General features: G+C 41.0%; 1 protein-coding gene across 2 annotated transcripts; it reads right to left on the bottom strand.

Annotated features, from left to right (window-relative positions):
- Positions 1–1,184: 1,184 nt before the first annotated feature.
- On the bottom strand, positions 1,185–19,516 carry LOC106560940 (DET1 homolog). 2 transcript variants are annotated; one of them, XM_014124412.3, is made up of 7 exons: positions 19,245–19,516; positions 18,698–18,761; positions 15,165–15,955; positions 14,677–15,030; positions 4,230–4,420; positions 3,818–4,009; positions 1,185–2,834 (listed from the first exon to the last, which is right to left on the bottom strand). In XM_014124412.3, exons 3-7 carry the CDS (start codon positions 15,891–15,893, stop codon positions 2,645–2,647), a joined length of 1,656 nt encoding a protein of 551 aa, XP_013979887.2. In that variant the 5' UTR covers positions 15,894–15,955; positions 18,698–18,761; positions 19,245–19,516; the 3' UTR covers positions 1,185–2,644. The 2 variants fall into 2 exon arrangements, with proteins under 2 accessions (XP_013979887.2, XP_013979888.2); XM_014124413.3 differs by lacking the exon at positions 18,698–18,761.
- Positions 19,517–22,396: the final 2,880 nt, after the last annotated feature.

The raw sequence follows: 22,396 nt of genomic DNA on the forward strand, positions 1-22,396 counted from the left end.
TAACGGTGGAATAGACGACTGTAGGTAGGCTACTTCTGTAGCTTAAGTCTGAATACCGTAATGTCATACTTCGCGAGTAGCAAATATTTAATTTATAAACATAATAGCCTACATATTTCCATACCATTGCAGAATAAATTCCTCACCATTTCTGGCTATGGGTGCATATTCCCGAAGTAGCCATTGACTCAACAAATTACCATATGTATCTCTTTTAATTGGGCCTATTAGATAGGCTATTATTTCAAGTATTTTTCTCTATGCATCAGAAAGGAATCGGGGATTATAACATAGAGTAGAATTTAACAGGTGAACAGACCATTTATATTTTTCGTTGAAGTGTGTATGGCTAGCACCTAAGTAGACAATGTTTCAGCATTCGCGGGCAGTGCAGCATATATGTTCGAGAAAAAGTAAATCCCAACATTCGGCCCTATTCAATTCAAACGATCGATTAACAGGTCCACAGCAATTTGCAATTGTTTTTGTCTTTCAGAAACGTTTTGTCTGTCAGATAGCCTAGGCCTACTGCAAATGTCACTGCTAGTGTAATATTCTGCCATCACCTCCAAAGACATTCGATCAAGTTAGCCATTGCTATTTCCTTTTAGAAACGGCCTTGGCCTAATTCCAATACATCCAAAGTATACAGCAAATAATGGTGTTATTGTCGGTATAAAAAGGCGAATGGTGGGTGTTTTTCAGGCCGTTTTAATGCTCGTTCACGCGCGCAGTTTCAGGAAGGAGTCTGATTTATAACTGGAAACTAACTTTGGGACACAACAGCGGGAGTCTTGGTTGGACTCCCTGAAATGTCCTTCGTTCTGGTGGTTGGCACAACATGTGAAAGTACATGCAATTTTCAGTGTTCCACTGCATACTGTCATAAACAAATATCAGACACTCCAAGCTCCCAGCTACTATCTAATCAACGCAACTTTGACATTATCCCACTCCTGGTTAGCGACTATTGGCATAAAAAGCCAAACCTAACAAAATATCTGCCAATGAATTTCCAGCAACATTGCCCTGTCTGTCTGTGTGGTGCGCGCGTTTGTCTATCACTCTGTGTGTAGCCAGTTGATGTGATAACCGTCTTGTGGGTTGACATTAATACTTTCCCCAAAACCGTCAAAGAAATGTTAACCGAAGAATAGGCTTACCTGGTAGAAGTATATCACGAGTGTGTATAACATTTGTATGTATTTTTTGTTATTTGCTAACTTTGCCATGAAATGAGCAGCAGCAGTACAGAACCATTGCCAGACCAGCACACTCCTCACTTGCTACAGGCGCAATTAAAGTAGAATTACTTCCAGACCTTAAGAAAATGGTCTTCAGATGTGATTTAATCATTGACATTGACTCAGAACATCAAATTTCGTTGTTTCTCTATAAACAATTGCAATTTTGAGAGTAAATAAATAAAAAAATCTAAAACCAAGAAAAATACAACTCAGGAAACATAACTTGGGAAAATATCAAACAGAATTTGAGGGAAAAAATATTATTTTATAGGGCCCCCCTCAGAGTTGTTTATTAACCACTATTTTACCAGGTATATTGACAAAAAAAACATGCACTACTTTCTCTTGTACACTAAGGACCTGGGAAGAGTTGCAGGGGAGAGAAGAATGTGCTTATTTGAAAGCTATAAAAAATGAGTAACTCATGACATGTAGCTCTCATGTTAGAATAGGTTGGAGAACCCTGCTCTAGGAACTTTACTTACCAGATGTAAAGTGAATTGTGGCAAATAAACGTCAGAATCCAAATTTTGTCCAACCGCACCATATTCCTGCGAAATTAAACAGCGGGCTGCCATTAGACCTTCACGCGGGACTTCCTACCACAACATCTAACACTGTTTACACAGCAGGAATATGGTGTGGTTTGAACAAAAGTTGGATTCAGATGTTTATTTGATAGCGAGTGACACATTTCACTTTACGTCTGGTAAGTAGAGTTTCTAGAGACTATACATATGGTTTTGTTTACAGGAAACGTAATGTTTTGGTGAAGCCAGCTAAATTGTGTTAGGGTTATTTTTCGTCACCACCCACCAGAACGACGCACAACTCAGGGAGTCCAACCAATATAAAGACTGCCAATGTTGTGTCCCAAAGCTAACTTGAAACAGGCGTATATTTTTGTACGTGCGCAATCTTTTCAGAAATGCCGCACGCAGATATTTAGTGTTGAACGGTTATATAAATGAGGCCACTGAGCTACAAGGGGGCAATCAGGCTAATAACTAGGTCCACTCCGCAAAGCATATTATGAAAAATAGCTTTTACTGTAGCAAAATATTCATAATAACCTTAAAGAATCACAATCAATGATTAAATCACTTATTGAAATAAAATACAAATAAAACACAAAACAAAAATACATGTGTAAGAATAAAATTTGACCAAAAACAAAGGTATGTGGTGATAGGGAAAAACAGATTTTGAGAGCAAGCCAAAACATATTTGGTCTTGTAAGGAATCCACGCCCCCATCCCAAGCTCCCCATTTCAACGTCAACTGGATCCTCCCACAGTCCAGTCTTATTTTGTTCCTCACACTAGGGGGAGAGGAAAAGGCAGAATGGCCGCTGTTTGCTCTACACAGTTCTCCAGGTCTAGTCCACTGCTTTCCTCTCATACACAGACGTGCCGCATGTGGAAATTCACCACATACTCAGCGTTGGTCCTCTGTACTGAGATGGCGAATGGCTCAAAGGGGTGGAATGTGAATGCCACCAGCCGCCGGACAGCATGGTTAATGGGCCGGCCCAGCAGGCCTGCCTGGATCTTGAACTTCAGCAATCCAGAATCCCGAGCATAAAATCTACAGTTAATAAGAAAAACACAGTCTAAGCTTTTTCAAATGCAAGTTTAAAGGGATACAATGAGATTTCTATACTTACCCGGTCAGATGAAATCGTGGAAACCATTTTTATGTCTCTGCGTGCAGTCTAAATTAAGTTAGAGATAGTCTTGCGAGCCAATGCTAACTAGCATTAGCACAATGACTGGAAGCCATGCTAGATTATGCATTGGAGAATCCCAAAAATGCAGTCAACACAGTAGATTGTTTTTTTTTTTTCCTGTAACAAGCAAGATATCTTAGTTCTTAGATATTTTCATATTTTTGCATATGCTAGTGTACCTTTAAACTTCAAGTCATTGCGCTAATGCTAGTTAGCATTGGCTTGCGAAACTACCCAACTTTCTTCATACTGCACGCAGAGATAATAAGGGTGTCCACGAGTTATTCTAACTCTGTATAAGTAGAAGGGTTTAATTGCCAGAATCTCGCAGTATCTAAAAAAGGTTTGTATCTAGGAACACACAGGTATACCAAAAGTTGTCATATAATGTATTAGTTATTGTAGTTTCCATTTCCAAACAAATGTAATACTTCCAATAACAAGAGAGCTTACCATTACCATAAAACTTCCATTAAACACAGTATCCAACAAGTGCCGGCCTCTTATAATGTCTGGGTATCGTTTCACATTTTAGCTAATAATAATAATGAATGCTCGTCTTTAATAAACGGCTGGTCAAAAAAGTGGAATTATGCATTCACTCATTTTGCCAGTCTGCTCCGGTGGAATCAAAGAGAATTTCTATCTCGCCCTGAATGATTGATGTCTCCAACAGACACCAAGGCAGCTCAGCGGTTCAAGCAAATAAACACCTGTTCTATTAATTGACGGTTTTAGGGTAGAAATTGATTAAATGTAATATTTACCAGGGCACAACACACAAATGTTTATTTGACAGAAAAACACATTTTAGAAATCAGCATTATCTTGCCAATGTTACCGGATGGGGTGGTCTCCACATGTTTTGGGCCGCTCCATCACAGATACCCACTTGTCGTCGTAGCTGAAGAGGGAAAGATCCAGGTAGGGGCTGCTGCTGTAGGACTGAGCACTAATTGGCAGCTGTCCCAGCAGCCTCCTCACCGCCTCAGTGTGACCGCCGTACTTTGCATTAACTATGGTGTCTTTGAACCTGACCACGAGGGATAAACAGTAGGAATTCACATTGTCAATGGAACAAAAAAAGGTGTAATTTCAGAGTCACTTAGCAGAATTTTTTTAAGGAATACTCTGTTTTTAGATGCTAATTTCTCTAAATCAGTTCAATTTACTAGCCTTTGGATTGTGCCACACAGTATGGAGTTATTTTCATGTTATCCCTGTGGTAAGCCTCCCTCCCCGACCAACAATACCTTCTCTGAACCTGCCGTGCAAAGTTGTTGCTGGAGGCTGAGCAGGGGAACTGAACAGCTTCGCTGTGGAGCGAAGCGTTACGAAACAGGTCACAGAAGTCCTCAAACAGCGCCAGAAGTTTGTCAGAAGTGTTCTCAAAGACTGCCAACACCTCTGTCGACACCATGTTGTACACCACAAAGAATGAGGGCTGAGAGAAGAGCAGACAGATATGAAGTTAGGAATTAAAAGGATATGCACTTTCACATTAGCAAGAAATCATATTTGAAATATAGCTGCACTCGGAGACAGAATCAATATTTCAAATCAGAATACGTTTTCTACACAATAGAGACTGAGCATGAGCCCCGACCTACAGTATAGGAGGAAGGTGGAATCCTATTAACCCGGCTCAGATGCTCGTCGTATGTGGCAGGGCTTGCAGATGGCGGATTACAAAAGGGAAACCCAGCCATGAGTTGCCCAGCGATGCAGAACTCCCAAACGAGCCAAATGCCTTTTATGCTCGCTTCGAGGAATATAACATTGCCTTGCGTGCAAGCCCAAGTTTGTCCGGATAACTATGTCAACCAGCTCTCCATGGCAAATGTGAGCAAAACGCTTAAACAGATTAACGGAATACCAGGGTGCGTTCTCCAAGCATGCGCAGACCAGCCAGCAAGTGTCTTCAGAGACATTTTCAATCTCTCCTTGTCCCAGTCTGCAATTCCAACATGTTTCAAACTGACCACCATTGTCCCAGTTCCCCAAGTACTCCAAGTTAACCTTCCTAAATGACCATCGCCCTGTAGTACTCACATCTGTGATTATGAATTGCTTTGAAAAGCTGGTCATGACACACATCAACACCATCATCCCATACACCCTAGAACCACTCCAATTTGCATACCGCAAACTGCCCCTCTCCCACCTGGACAAGAGGGGAAATAACTATGTGAGAATGCTGTTCATAGACTACAGCTCAGCGTTCAACACCATAGTCCCATCCAAGCTCTGGGACTGAACCACTCCCTCTGCAACTGGATCCTGGGACCTTATTAATCAATAAGACTTCACGACTGGACAGGGGTGCAGCTGTGGGTGGCATAGGCCAACCCACTTGGGAGCAGCCAATCAGAATTAGTTTTTCCCCACAAAAGGGCTTTATTACAAACAGAAATACTCCTCAGTCTCATCAGCTGTCAGGGTGGCTGGTCTCAGATGATCCCGCAGGTGAAGAAGACGGATGTGGGGGTCCTGGGCTGACGTGGTTATACGTCGTCTGCGGTTGTGAGGCCGGTTGGACGTACTCACAAATTCTCTAAAACGACGTTGGAGGTGGCTTATGGTAGAGAAATGAACATTCAATTCTCTGCCAAAGGCTCTGGTGGACATTCCTGCAGTCAGCATGCCAATTGCACGCTCCTTCAAAACTTGAGACATCTGTGGCATTGTGTTGTGTAACAAAACTGCACATTTTAAAGTGGCCTTTTATTGTCCCCAGCACAAGGTGCACCTGTGTAATGATCATGCTGTTTAATCAGCTTCTTGTTATGCCACACCTGTCAGGTGGATGGATTATCTTGGCAAAGGAGAAATGCTCACTAACAGAGTTGTAAACAAACACATTTGAGAGAAATAAGCTTTTTGCGCGTATGAAACATTTCTGGGATCTTTTATTTCAGCTCATGCAACACTTTACATGTTGCCTTTAGATTTTTGTTCAGTGTATATATGGTCAAAATCATCCCTTTAACCCGTACCATTAAATACAGACTGAAATAGAGGTGCTAGTGTCAGAGATTGAGTACAACCAAAAGGTTTTATTTGGCTAGCTCAGTTGTGGCTTGCTCAGTAATTATTTTTTTTAAATAGCTACAAAGAGGACCGTTAGGATAATTCAAGTTGCTTTATCAATGGCAAAAATACTTAAAATGAGTAGACAACACTCAATAAGCCATTCATCCTCAACAGCTCTGTCCTTTATGCGTAGGCCCATAGTCCAAAATTGCTATTCTGCAGAATGAACGAGTCATGCGTTCCACCTGGTCACCAGTGGTGGGAAAAGTACCCAATTGTCATACTTGAGTAAAAGTAAAGATACCTTAATAGATAATTACTCAAGTAAAAGTGAGTCACCCAGTAAAATACTACTTGAGCAAAAGCCTAAAAGTATTTGGTTTTAAATATACTTATACATATCAAAACTAAATGTAATTGCTCAAATATACTTAAGCATCAAACATAAAAGTATAAATAATTTCAAATTCCTTATATTAAGCTAACCAGACAGCACCAAAACTTTAAAGTAGTACTTTAAAGTATTTTTACTTAAGTACTTTACACCACTGCTTGCCACCACATTCAGCAGCTTATTTTGTGCATCACAAAACTTGCACATAAAGAGTGGAAGCCTTGTTTAGGGATGGTGATTTTATGGCGATGTGGTGGGTGCCGTCTATTGCGCTGTTCGTATTTGGGAATCCATTGATAAAACATGGCAAAGAAACCCCTCGACTTCAACCTGTTGTGCGATGGTGTATGGAAATTGTATACATTACAGTTTGTTTTGCTGATGATGGCAACCAAAACATTGAGGGCTGTGAGATGCCGATCAGCAAGCTCCTGCTGAAAAGTGCCTGTTGCCAAAAACCCAAGGGTTGATAGCACTTGGATATGGACCGGAATGGCATGAGTTTGTCTTTTTTAAAGTACACTATATATACAAAAGTATGTGGACACCCCTTCAAATTAGTGGATTCAGCTATTTCAGCCACACCCATTGCTGACAGGTGTATAAAATAAAGCACACTGCCAAACAATCTCCATAGACAACATTGGCAGTACAATGGCCTTACTGAAGAGCTCAGTGACTTTCAATGTGGCACTCTCATAGGATGCCACCTTTCCAACAAGTCAGTTCGTCACATTGCTGCCCTGCTAGAGCTGCCCCGGTCAACTGTAAGTGCTGTTATTGGGGAAGACCCTTTCCTGTTTCAGCATGACAATGCCCCTGTGCACAAAGCAAGGTCCATACAGAAATGGTTTGTCAAGATCGGTGTGGAAGAACTTGACTGGCCTGCACGGAGCCCTGACCTCAACCCCAAAGAACACATTTAGGATGAATTGGAACTGACTTCACTAATGCTCTTGTGGCTGAATGGAAGCAAATCCCTGCAGCAATGTTCCAACATCTAGTGGAAAGCCTTCGCAGAAGAATGGAGGCTGTTATAGCAGCAAAGGGGGGACCAACTCCATATTAATATCCATGATTTTGGACTGAAATGTTTGACAAGCAGGTGTCCACATACACTACATAACCAAAAATGTGTTTTAAATTCTTGCAAAAATCCTATAAGATTGGATCATCAGATATAATTTCCCAAAACCAATCTGTACTTTCTGCAGAAAAACCACCACCAGTCTTTAAAAAAAAACACTTTGAAATGCAGCAAATACCAAATCTTCCAACAGAGCAAGATCAGCCATTTCTCATTTCGATTTCCCATTATCTCAGTATTTTATAGTATATCAACAATGGTTTCACTTTCACACATAGTCCTACAGTACCTCTAATTTAACAAATGACCTAAACTTTATATGGATTATCCTAACAAATGCACTGATATGGTCAAATTGGCATGTCAAGATATGTTGCATGAATTCATAATGGGAATACAATGAAATTGGAAAATTATTTAATGATTACTCACAATTTCACACATTTTCCCCACTCTACGCTTGACAAGCAGTTCCTTTTCCACCACTTGGCACTGTGCGTGCGCATGGTCAAGGCTGTGCGTAAATTTACACACACTCAAGCCAACGTTCATATTGATAAATCTCACACTTTGCATGGAAATTATCCCACAAATGGTTTACGCACAGATTTGTGCCTACCCATGATTGATAAATGAGGCTCCCTGGATTTCCCGACGGGGCGGCACCAGGTGGTGAGGGTAGGCAAACAACACCTCCGCCACTCTGACCCTCAACACGGGGGCCCCCTCAGGGGTGTGTGCTTAGTAATCAAGTTTGCTGAAGACACGACTGTGGTTGGACTGATCACCGACAGCGAGGAGTTAGCCTACAAGGAGGTCAGAAACTTAACCGTTTGATGCCAGGAAAACAACCTCTCCCTAAACGTGAGTAAGACCAAGGAGCTGATCGTGAACTATAGGAGAAAGAGGGGAGAGTACGCCCACATCGACGGGGCTGTTGTGGACTGTGTAGAGTGTCAAGCAATGCTCCCCGAGCGCAAACTTGAGTGTTTTGAAGATTCACGTTTACTGTGAACACAGGCTGTACCCGCTTTAAGTTACAGTTTTATAAGTGGCCAAGTAGGCTACTGTGGCAATTTGATCATCATGTAGGCCTACCATAGTGGCCTACCATCAAAAACAATGGAGAAAATGCATCCCATTGAGTAGGACTACATTCCATGAGACTTGTGAAAAAACATGCAGGGCTTGACATTAACCTGCTTATCCACTTATCCTTTAAACAAGGAGGTGACTGAACATGTTGTTTGATGCAAGAAACCACTTTACAAAATAAAATGTATTATTAATCCCATACCATTATTACATAGAATCAGACAAATTATGCTATTATGCCCTCTGCCTATTGGCTACGTAGTTTATTCAAGCCTGTCTCAAAATACAACACTGCCCCTTTAACACATAAAAAAGTTATTTACCTGACTCACTTTCAAAGACGTCTAGAAATGTACACACATTTCGTGCTCTTGTAGGAAGCAATCACTCTCCTATTGCTGACAACAAATGATCTATAACTGGGCTAATAACTCACTAACTAGCAAAGAATATGAACAAAATGTGCACACGTGGCTACATGCAGCTGTCGCTTTGATCTCAACACAAGCACATCTACTCACGACCACAGCTGTAAAGACAGTCCAGGTCAAAGTAAATGGCACAGATCCATATATGGCAATGGTCTATTTGCATATAGGCCTACTGCAGCTCTGATTGGTTATGCCGCACTGGTCTATGTACAGTACGGGCTGAGTAGTGTGTGTCAATGCAATAGAATCCTACTCCGACGTGTTCTGCCTACAACATCTCTTGCATAGTTTGTTTTGTTTCAGTATGTTGCATTGAAAGTGGCTAATATTGCATTGATTCGATCACAATTGCCACAGTAAAGGGAAACACTGACACGGTTAACAGGGAAAACTCTAGAAAATTGAGTGAAGTTCACTCTCGTTCTTCTCTCCATGGGCTGATACAGTATTTCTGTTGCTCGGCAATTCCAGGGGAGCTGTGCGCCCGCCCGTAGTTTAGAGGGAACATTAGCGTCAAGTTCCTTGGCGTCCACATCACTAAGGACTTAACATGGTCCACACCAGTGGAGGCTCCTCAGAGGAGGAAGGGGACCATACTCCTCAGTGAATTTCATAAAAATAAATATGGTAAAACATTGAAGTGATCCTTTTCAGATAAAACTATACTAAATATATTCACATCACTAAATAATTGATTATTTTGTAATGAAGGTCTACAGTAGCCTCAACAGCAGTAGGGTAGCACCAAGGTGTAGCCGGAGGACAGCTGGCTTCCGTCCTCCTCTTGGTACATTTACATCAATACAAAACCTAGGAGGCTCTTGGTTCTCAGCCCCATCCACAGACTTACACAGTAATTATGACAACTTCCGAAGGACGTCCTCCAACCTATCAGAGCTCTTGCAGCATGAACTGACATGTTGTCCACCCAATCAAAGGATCAGAGAATGAATCTAGTACTGAAAGCATAAGCTACAGCTAGCTAGCACTGCAGTGCAGTGCATAAAATGTGGTGAGTAGTTGACTCAGAGAAAGAAAATAGTTGAACAGTTTTCAACAAATTAATTTCTTCAAAAATGAAGGAGAAGCAAGAGAAAGTGTAATTTTTTTCAGTTTCACTTACTTAGCTAGCAAATGCAGCTGGCTAGTTACTCAAACACCCGGCTCAAACAGAGGGATGCTATGATAGCTAGCTGGCTATGACTATCCAACACAACACTCTTCCAAGTCAAGGTAAGCTTTTGGTTTTATTAATGTATTGCCAGTGAGGCCCGCCGGTCTAACTGCTTACTGACTATACACTGTAACATTACAGTATGATTGTAGCGGGTTTACTAACGCTTTAGTTCTATTAGCTATGTTGACTATGACGTTACTTTAGCTAATATGGTGACAATGAGGTAGGCTGTGTGTAGCGGTTATGACATGATTAAGCTTGGAAAGGTTTTTTCGCCTGGTCACATACAGCTGATGCGTTTTCCATTGGAGTCCACAAAAGAAGGGAAAAGGTGAGAGGAGGAGAGTGCATAGAGGCTAGAATGAATACAATGTGGCTGTTATGAAAATTAACTCTGTTACTGCGTGATCAGAGGTGTATTCAATCCACCGATTCTGTTGAAAAACGTTTCTTAACCACGCATCACACAAAACAGGGATAAAAATACCTGAATTTGTCCAATAGAAACTCTTGGACTAATGACTACACCCTAGATAAGCTAGATGTAGGCAAGAGAGTGTTATGCGGTATTGAATTTGTCACTGTCCATGTGTCTCTGTCTGTCATCTAAAAAATGTATCTCGACCTGTGTTCACCTACGTTGTAAACTTTCTTTCATAGGCTAGGTTGTAGTAACCTCATGACGGGCATAGAGAAAATTTGAGTATCATGTAGTAGTCTAAACCTATCAATGTTACATTGAGCTGGGTGAATGGAATATGAATGACAGTCATCCAACATGCTGTAATAGAAATAATCATGGAAAAAAATGTTTGTCCTCCCTCATAAACGGCACTGACTGACACGGGTCCACACACACCCACATAGTCGTGAAGAGGGCACAGCAGCACCTCTACCCCCTAAGGAGGCTGAAAAGATTTGTCATGGGCCCTTGGATCCTCAAAAAGTTCTACAACTGCACCATTGACAGCATCTTGACTGGTTGCATCACCGCTTGGCATGGCAAATGCACCACCCTTAACTTCAAAGCGCTACAGAGGGTGGTTCGGACATCTCAGTACATCACTGGGGCCAAGCTCCCCTGCCATGCAGACCCTCTATATCAGGCAGTGTAAGGCCCGAAAAATTGACAAAGACTTCAGCCAACTAAGCCATACGTCCGGCAAATGGTACCGGAGCACCGGATCTCAGACCAACAGGTTCCGAGACAGCTTCTACCCCAAAACATATGACTGCTAAATAGCCAGGTGGCTAAATAATCAATTAATGGTACCTGAACTATCTGCACTGACTATCTTGCACTGACCCTACGCACACTCACTAGACTATATATACACACAGTCACTAGACTATATATACACTATATACTAGAGGTGGACCGATTATGATTTTTCAATGCCGATACCGATACTGATTATTGGAGGACCAAAAAAAATCCGATACCGATTAATCGGCAGATTTTTTTATTTGTAATAATGACAATTACAACAATACTGAATGAACACTTATTTTAACTTAATATACATCAATAAAATCTATTTAGCCTCAAATAAATAATGAAACATGTTCAATTTGGTTTAAATAATGCAAAAACAAAGTGTTGGAGAAGAAAGTAAAAGTGCAATATGTGCCATGTAAAAAAGCTAACGTTTAAGTTCCTTGCTCAGAACATGAGAACATATGAAAGCTGTTGTTCCTTTTAACATGAGTCTTCAATATTCCCAGGTAAGAAGTTTTAGGTTGTAGTTATTATAGGAATTAAAGGACTATTTCTCTCTATACGATTTGTATTTCATATACCTTTGACTATTGGATGTTCTTATAGGCACTTTAGTATTGCCAGTGTAACAGTATAGCTTTCGTCCCTCTCCTCGCTCCTACCTGGGCTCGAACCAGGAACACATAGACAACAGCCACCCTAGAAGCAGCGTTACCCATGTAGAGCAAGGGGAAACAACTACTCCAAGTCTCAGAGCGAGTGACGTTTGAAACGCTATTAGCGCGCACCCGGCTAACTAGCTAGCCATTTTACATCGGTTACACCAGCCTAATCTTGGGAGTTGACAGGCTTGAAGTCAAACAGCGCAATGCATTGCGAAGGGCTGCTGGCAAACGCACAAAAGTGCTGTTTGAATGAACGCTTACGAGCCTGCTGCTGCCTACCTTCGCTCAGTCAGACTGCTCTATCAAATCATAGACTTAATTATAACATAATAACACACAGAAATACGAGCCTTTGGTCATTAATATGGTCGAATCCGGAAACTATCATTTTGAAAACGAAACATTTATTATTTCAGTGAAATACGGAACCCTTCCATATTTTATCTAATGGGTGGCATCCCTAAGTCTAAATATTCCTGTTACATTGCACAACCTTCAATGTTATGTCATAATTATGTACAATTCTGGCAAATTAATTACCGCCTTTGTTAGGAATACATTTACATTTAAGTCATTTAGCAGACGCTCTTATCCAGAGCGACTTACAAATTGGAATAAATGGACTTCACAGTTCGCAATGAGCCAGGCGGCCCAAACTGCTGTATATACCCTGACTGCTTGCACGGAACACAAGAGAAGTGACACAACTCCCCTAGTTATAAGAAATTCATGTTAGCAGGCAATATTAACTAAATATGCAGGTTTAAAAATATATACTTGTGTATTGATTTTAAAGAAAGGCATTGATGTTTATGGTTAGGTACATTGGTGCAACGACAGTGCTTTTTTCGCAAATGCGCTTGTTAAATCAACACCCGTTTGGCAAAGTAGGCTATGATTCAATGATAAATTAACAGGCACCGCATTGATTATATGCAACGCAGGACACGTTAGATAAACTAGTAATATCATCAACCATGTGTAGTTAACTAGTGATTATGTTAAGATTGATAAGTTTTTATAAGATAAGTTTAATGCTAGCTAGCAACTTACCTTGGCTTCTTGCTGCCCTGCGTAACAGGTAGTCAGCCTGCCATGCAGGCTCCTCGTGGAGTGCAATGTAAGGCAGGTGGTTAGAGTGTTGGACTAGTAACCGGAAGGTTGCAAAAACGAATCCCCGAATCCCCCCTGAACAAGACAGTTAACCCCCGTTCCTAGGCCGTCATTGAAAATAAGAATGTGTTCTTAATCTGACTTGCCTAGTTAAATAAAGGTGTAAAAAAAATATATATATTTATATATATATATATATATATATATATTAAAAATCGGCAAATTGGTGGCCAAAAATACCGATTGTTATGAAAACCTGAAATCGGCCCTAATTAAATCGGCCATTCTGATTAATCGGTCGACCTCTACTATATACACACTCACTAGACTATATATACACACTATATACACACTCACTAGAATATATATACACACACACTCACTAGACTATATATACACACACACCATGAACACACTCACTAGACTATATATACACACACACTATGAACACACTCACACACTACATTGACATAACACAAACGCATACCGACAACACACACATTACACACTTTTACACTCATAATTTGCTGTTGCTCTGCTGTTCTTTATTTAACTCTCATCTATCCTGATGCCTAGTCACTTTACCCTGCCTTCATGTACATATCTACCTCAAATACCTTATTATTATCTATCCTGATGCCTAGTCACTTTACCCTGCCTTCATGTACATATCTACCTCAAATACCTTATTATTATCTATCCTGATGCCTAGTCACTTTACCCTGCTTTCATGTACATATCTACCTCAAATACCTTGTACCTCTGCTTATTAATATGGTACTGGTACTTCCTGTACATAGCTCCATTCTTGTGTTTTTATTTTACGCTTCTTGTGTTCGTTTTTTCCCCCTCTGAATCGTTGGGAAGGACTCGTAAGCAAGCCTTTCACAGTAAAGTCTACACCAGTTGTATTCGGCATGTGACAAATAACATTTGATTTGGTTACTATTCCACAGTCCCCTTATGTAGGATATAGAAGAACTAATTCAATCAATCGCAGACAGTGGATTTCCAGATAGTGCTTTACACAGTTTCCTCTACCATTATACAGGTGGGACAGGCCCCCCTGCCTAGCTCTGTTATCCACTGCCTAGCTCTGTTATCCACTGCCTAGCTCTGTTATCCACTGCCTAGCTCTGTTATCCCCTGCCTAGCTCTGTTATCCACTGCCTAGCTCTGTTATCCCCTGCCTAGCTCTGTTATCCACTGCCTAGCTCTGTTATCCACTGCCTAGCTCTGTTATCCCCTGCCTAGCTCTGTTATCCCCTGCCTAGCTCTGCTCTGTTATCCACTGCCTAGCTCTGTTATCCCCTGCCTAGCTCTGTTATCCCCTGCCTAGCTCTCTTATCCCCTGCCTAGCTCTCTTATCCCCTGCCTAGCTCTGTTATCCCCTGCCTAGCTCTGTTATCCCCTGCCTAGCTCTGTTATCCACTGCCAAAAATAATTTGGTTGCAAATTACCACTAGAGATCCTTAATTAAGTGTACCTGGGAGGGGTCAGTGACTCGCAGGGTGACCACATCCTCGCTGGTGTATTTAATGAAGAGGTGGTGCTCATCCAGCAGCTGCATCTTCCACATCCTCAGCTGTCTCAGCTGGTCAAAGAACTGGAAGAAGCGTCGCTTGGCGGTGGCGCTGCCGTCCTTCTCAGCCCGTCTCCACAGGTAGACCAGTAGTCTGTGCTTCAGGGAGTTGATGGTCTTCTCCTTGTAGAGGCGGGAGAAGCCTGGCTGGCCCTCGGCCCGGGCCTCAGTGTACACCAAAGACAGAGTCAGGAGGTCGTCCTCGTAGCAGAACCGACCGATGGTCCGCACGTCCAGAAACAACCCCTCTGATGTCACCTACAGGATGACATTAGAACTATAAAAACATTCATTTAATTTCATAAAAACATTCAATCAAGATGGTTTAATGTTATAATCTCACTACCAGGTAAGCATAGGGTACAGAAGATGAGGCAGGCTGAAATATACACCTGAAAGACATGGATTGTCTGCTGCTGAACAGAAAGAACAGCCAGTATGTTACGGTAGAGGTAGAGTCCCTGGTTGTGCGAGAGGATGATCTTGTCACACTTGAAGGACCTGGTGTCACAAAGCCGGCCAGTGTGCAGGTCAATGACGTGCAGTGAGTAGTCCTCCAGAGGAGAGCGAGGGTTGGGAGTCACAGACTCGTTGTTGCGGTACACCTCAAAGAAGTGTGGAGAGGGCTCCTCGGGCACGTAGACCGCTGAGCCCACGATCACATAGCGACAGTCATCAGTGAACAGGCTGCACTCTCGGTTCAGGTGCTCTCCATTGGAAGCCACGTTAGTGACGTGCAGGAGGGAAAAGAAGCGCTCAAAGAGGCGGCCGCAGATGTTGAGGGAGCGCTGGTCATTGCCGTTGGCCAGGGTCTCCCCATCCTGCCCCAGCAGCAGATCCTCCGCTGCATGGCAGCCCTGGTACTCATAGATCTCCAGGGAGGTCTGGTCAGAGGAGAAGGCTATGAAGCAGCGTCCATCTGGGGAGAACTTGCGTAGGAAGCAAGGAGGCTTCTCTACATTTACCACAGTGAAGTTTGGGAAAAGGTTCTGGTGGAAGCAGCGCCCGCGGTACCAGTGGGCTGCAGCCCGGCCAGAGAAGATCCGCCGCCGCTCCAGTCGATGGACCACATTCTGGTTCTGGATGCGCCTGGGTTTCAGAGTCGGGGAATCATCTTCCATTGTTTGATTGTTGCCAACTCCCACCAACTGGTAGCTACATCACAAATCTCTCTGTATGGCAACTAGTTAAAGAGGTAATACAAAACAATTAAATCAATACACAATTAATTTGAAAGTGCAACAGCTTATCAGCATTGTAATATCACACAGGTAATTTCTAACTCAAATTAGTTACATCAGGGGTGTATTCACTAGGATCCAATTGGAACCATCGGAAGCAAACAGAAACAAAGGAAAACGAAAAATGGAGGAACCTATCTGTCCAATAGAATAGGTTTCCATTGCAAATCATCTTGTTTTGGTGCAAAATGTTTTGCAATAGTGTCCGACTAATGAATACACCTAATGAATACTAATGGGCTGCCCTTAGTTCGATTTAACGCTACGCTTCGTGACAGTTTGTAGTACTGAATGACACATTTCCCCCAAACGGTGTGCACCGTTTTTCAACAGCCTTTGAAATACATTTGCTCCCATTTGGTGGGTGTGGCAAGGTGTGGTCATTTGAAATTGCTAAACTCCTGGTCATTCTGTATAGTACTGTTTGTTTAATTAAACTTTGAAAACCTTTCTGTCGTACTGAACGCACCCCAGGTGTAATGTTGTTCACTAGCTGCAGATTGTATGCCTGATAATGTGATATAACCAAAGATTTGTGAGGTCCATTATTGGCTGTTACAGGAAAGCCCCATACAAACCACCTCCATAGATTTTTTTTAACTAACCTGTTCTTGGCGATACTTCATTCTCGATTCGTTGAAAAAAGTATCTTAGAAATGTCAGTTTCCAATTGCAGGTGGTTCTACAAAACCAACAGAAAATTCAGAAAGATATTAAATCCATGTTTTTTATTGTGTGAGATATGTCTCTGGTATGTGAGTAGATATTTGTTTTGGTTGCATTGTGACGCGCAGTCATTTACTTCAACACATGACTGTGACGCATAGAAACGACTACACCCTAGTTCCTGCAAAGATGCTGGGAAATGCTAGATGTGCAGCAGCTAAGATGGTGAGGAACCTCCTTGCACGGTACAAAACATGGATTTAATATCTTTGAGTTATCGCTGTTTTTTTTTTTTTAAAGCTATAGCGGCCGTTTATAATAATAATTTGGTGGGTGTTTATATTTATCCAACTACAAATGTACAAGTGTGTATTATACACGTGTGAATTGGAAATGTGTTTTTGCATACCCCAACTCTCCTTGAGACACCCTTGGAGTGGGGTCACAGCCAGGGTCTGCCATTATCAATGGCGACTTTGGAGAAATTAGGGTTTAGGGCCTTGCTCAAGGACACATCGACAAATGTATCACATTGTCAGTGAGGAGATTCGAACTAGGAACCTTTCGGTTACTGGCCCAACGTTCTAACGCGCTAGGCTACCTGCCACCCAGTAATGGTCACCAAATATATTTGGTTATTTCACATTATCTAGCATACAATCTGTAGCTAGTCATTCACTAGCCCATTCATAGACACTAACTATACTAAACAAAATTATAAATGCAACATGTAAAGTGTTGGTCCCATGTTTCATGAGCTGGAATAAAAGATCCCAGAAATGTTCCATACGCACAAAAGCTTATTTCTCTCAAATGTTGTGCCCAAATTTGTTTAGTGTTAGTGAGCATTTCTGCTTTGCCAAGATAATCCATCCACCTGACAGGTGTGGCATATCAAGAAGCTGATTAAACGGCATGATCATTACACAGGTGCACCTTGTACTGGGGACAATAAAATGCCACTCTAAAATGTGCAGTTTTGTCACACAACACAATGCCTCAGGTTTTGAGGGAGTGTGCAAATTGCATGCTGACTGCATGAATGTCCACCAGAGCAGTTGCCAGAGAATTAAATGTTCATTTCTCTACCATAAGCCACCCCCGACATCTTTTTAGAGTATTTGTCAGTACCTCCTACTGGACTAAAAACCACAGACCACATGTAACCATGACTTCCACATCCGGCTTCTTTACCTGCGGGATCGTCTGATACCAGACAGCTGATGAAACTGAGGAGTATTTCTGTCTGTAATAAAGTCATTTTGTGGCCAGGCTCCAATGTGGGTGGGCCTATGTCCTCACAGGCCCACCCACTGGGGAGCCAGGTCATGTTAAATCCAGAGATTAGGGCCTAATTTATTTAAATTGACTGATTTTCTCATTAACTGTAAATCAGTAAAATCTTGAAATGTTTGCATTTATATTTTGGTTCAGAGAGTTAGCGCCTATTGATGAAGGCATATATCTTCTTCCTGGCGGACTTTTGCTTGCGCTAAATGTTAACACGCATTGCTTGCGGTACGGTTTTGGAAACATAAGGAACGTATCTATCATATTAACGATAAATAATTTTCAAAAAACAAAAAGGTTAAATTACTACAAACCTTTACTAAAGGCTTTATAGGGTTAGTGTTCCCACCCTGCCATATCTCCATGTTACGGCGTTTGTTTACGGAAGACTGCCGGAAGAGAGGTAACCACCTGTGCTAATTAGCTATCTACAGTGCTATATTGGCACACTCCACTTATCAAGACCTTTGTCAAATAAGGCGCGTCGACGCCTGATTTTATAGTAAGCCTTGAGGTAGTACCATCCAGCACGTGTATGCTGCGTACAAAACAACTGAGAATTCGGAAAAATACGAGGTCAAAATCATGAAGTCAGTGATCTTCAGGTTGGAAAGTCGAGTTGGATGACAGTTCAAAACGATTTTCCCAGTCGGAGTTCGTTGTTTCCCGAGTTCCCAGTTGTGTTGAACGCGTCAGTAGAAGGTGTGTATTTCATGCTGAACCCCTACCTTGAGATGACGTAGGCACCTTTTCGTGACCCTACATCACGATTTCAATGGTAGAGTTGAACCGCTAGGGGTAAAAAGAGCTAGATTTACTCCTAAAATACCAAAATATATAACTTTTCCAAAACGAACTGTCAAAATAATAACCAGAATTAACGTGTTTCACTATAACTAGACCTAAAACATCTCGTGTTCGATTAAAAACGTTTTGAAATGCATAGTTACACATATAATGAATAGAACGGACGAATCATTTATTTGAATGTGTAAACCCGTTCAATTCATTATATTTCTATGCATTTAATCGTACCCGTTAGGCGAAATCGAGATAGATACAGTAACTTTTTTCAACTGGGCACGTTTCTCCTTACAGTAACGTTACATACAAACTACCGTTAACTAAACAGTCTAAACTAGCTCGCTTGTGTTCCATATTTTATGCCACGGCACAAGCTTCCCGAATCGCAAGCTAAACATTCATTCATTTGGAGCAAGTCATAGGCCGTTACAGAGCCAGCAGAATTCATTATCTAACAATAACGTTACTCACCTGTTGCTTGCTGTGAATTTGTCAAGCCAGTAACATTATGCTATCTAGCTACAAAAACGATCAGATTATCAAATGCGGGAATAACGTTTGTTAGTTACAGTCTTGGGGCAGGCAATAAAATGCGATTATGTGGCAAGCTTGGAACATTTGTTCTGAACATGAATCATGTTTCATGTTAGCATTAGATAGATAGCTAGATAACAAGCTAAGAGAGAGCCAAGGGCAGCAAGAGATGTATCCTCTACAGTGGAACTGTTCCTCAATCCTCACAGCGCCACGGCAAACTCAGGTTGAAAATAGTATCGCATCACGTAGACGCCACACTTGACCAAAGGGGAGACTAAGGAAACTGACCTGCACAACGACTAATCAAAATCCAAAACGTACTTTAACCCTAACCTTAACCAAACCCTTAACCCTGACCCTAACCTAATTTTTACCAATTCTGAAATTAAATATTGGTTTGCAGGTCAGGAGTGTCTGTATTAAAAATACGAACTGGTAGTAAGCCTGTAGCTATTTAATGAAACAACCTCACTCACATAGTCCTGATTAATTCTGTTTAGGAGTTTTCCTTGCCATGTGACCTGATCAATGACCTGATCAAAGTTTTTCTTGGTCTTGGTGCACTCCTGTCCATACTAGTAGGTCAAATCATCTGAACCCATTATAAAGTAGTGTATAGAGAGAAATTGGGCTTAATTATTAAATTGTCTATGAAACCCAAAAATGCATCTTGTTCTTAAGACTCCAATATTGAACAGAAAAAGCAGAAGGAAGGACAACAGAAGAAAGCCCTCATGCTTGGCCTTGAGAGCATGATAATGGACTTATGTGCAATTATCCCTAACCCACGTGTCTCGTAGATTACAAGTCGTTAATTTCCAGTAAGAGTGTGCGGTGAACACATAAAGATAGTGCTAAAAACATTGTCAAGAAAAATTAAATAGTCCACTTTTCAAAGTACTGCAGTTTTTACCATGTAACGCAATGTAGGCCTTCTATGGTATTTTTTTGAATAGCCAAAAATAATAGCTGGTGCTCTACAACTCAGAGGGGATGTGTGTAGCCCATCAATAACTTCTTCAGGGAGAGTATCCTCTCCCACACTTTTCTTTTGAGTTTTTGTTTATCAACTCATTCATTTCTAATATCCCATACCCCTTTCACCTCAGCTTTTAGCAGCTGTTTGCAAAGTATGATTTGGGTTGAGAAAAGGACGTGGCAGAAGGGGTATTCAAACGCTCTTGGGCTACTCTAGAGGAATACAGGGATAGAGCATACATATGTAGGATCTTAATTTGAGCCAGTTTGCTACAGCAGGAAAATTATCCTGCAACAAAAGGAATTATTATGTGAATTATTATGAGGATTATAATTAATGGCCATTTTTGTAGGGGTTGATACGTTTGTCATTAGAGCAAATCAAGGCTAAAATTTGACATTTCTAACTTTATAAGCCTTTTCAAAACTCAAATACACTACGAGTTTGCATTTCCTGCTGGGCAGAAAAATTCCTATCAACAAAAGACTGATCAAATTAAGATCCTACAACTGTAGATCCATTTGCTTCCTTCATACACTTCACAGACACATGGAGGCTGTAATTCTGTGAGCGGACTGGGATAAGGACAAGAGACCTCAAGGGACCATTTCAGAGACTTATGTTTACCAGCTAATGGAAAATAATCATATATAGAATAAATGTAGACCTGTAGAAGCATATAGTAGGCTAGTACTTTTGAAGGAAAATGACATGTTGATAGTTAATAATTGTGCATTTCTTGTGTCAATTAATCACTCTAAATAACATATTTGCGAAATTCCTCTTGAAGCTGAAATAGCAGTTTGGAAAGGTTGCTCTTAGTACAAAGAACAGGCAGACATGCATTGTTTTACCATTTTTGTATGCCTATGTCACTAAAAGGTTTTATTTGACATTTTGGAAAAGCTTTTAACTTTACAAGGCACACTAAATTCACCGGCATTATAGAATGCTTTCTGCGTAACTCTACCCACCTGAACTTTTCAAGTCTTTGTGAATTTCTGCTTTTCAGAGAAGTTACGTCGTCCTCATAGGTTAATTTCAATGCATCAACTTTCAGTAGTTTAACATACAAAGAAATGAAGTAAATGAGAATGTTACAAACTACATCAGTTACTTGGCATGCACACAGACAATCAGTTCCAATAGTGCAACTCTCTATTAATTTCATATAGGAGAGCATTACTTGGTTTTCAAAGGAAACACATTTTGTTGGATGGCTGTCATTATTGGATTATCATTAATAATTTGGAATGGAATGGAAAGCCTGCAGAATTTTCTTATGGAACAATTTGGTGTCAGGATAGTTGATAGTATTAATTGTTACATAATATTATCTATTTACAGTAGTTACAATATTTGATTATTTGGAATACAGTTCTAAAATATTTATAATGAAATGGAATTCCAAATGTAATTTGTATGTGGTCACGTGTCCATGACATTTTAATATTCCTGAATTTCATTTCACCTATTTACGAAAGTACTTTCAGAACCTGCAGCTTCAATTTAACATTTTGTGTTTGATTGATTATTGAATGAAACTGCATCACAGGACATATTTATATTTCGGAATGTTTTTCTGAAGCCCATTTCCCGGCTGAACATAGTGTTTAGCCCCCCAAGCTCCATCCTTGTTCTCGCGTAATGGGGTACCCTACCGCTCAACATTCCACATTTTCAATTTTCTTCAAGTATGGCATGATTTTAAAGGCTGGTTTACCACAGAAATCTCTCAATGATGAATTAATAATGTATTCAAAGTAAAGAGGAAGAGAAGGAGCACAGCCATATAGGATGTAGTCATGCCTTACTTGTTGGCACATTTATATGTGTGTTTGTGATTAGTATCATGTGTGTGCTCGTATGATTCATGCTATAATTAAGCAATTTGGCCCGAGGGGGTGTGGTATATTGCCAATATACCACGGCTAAGTGCTGTTTTTATGCATGACGCAACGCAGAGTGCCTGGATACAGCCCTTAGCTGTGGTATATTGGCCATATACCACAAACCCGGAGGTGCTATATTGCTATTATAAACTGGTTACCAATGTAATTAGAACAGTAAAAATAAATGTTTTGTCATACCCGTGGTATATGGTCTG

This window comes from Salmo salar, chromosome 10 (genome assembly GCF_965601325.2).
Source record: "Salmo salar chromosome 10, fSalSal1, whole genome shotgun sequence".
Classification (NCBI taxonomy): domain Eukaryota; kingdom Metazoa; phylum Chordata; class Actinopteri; order Salmoniformes; family Salmonidae; genus Salmo; species Salmo salar.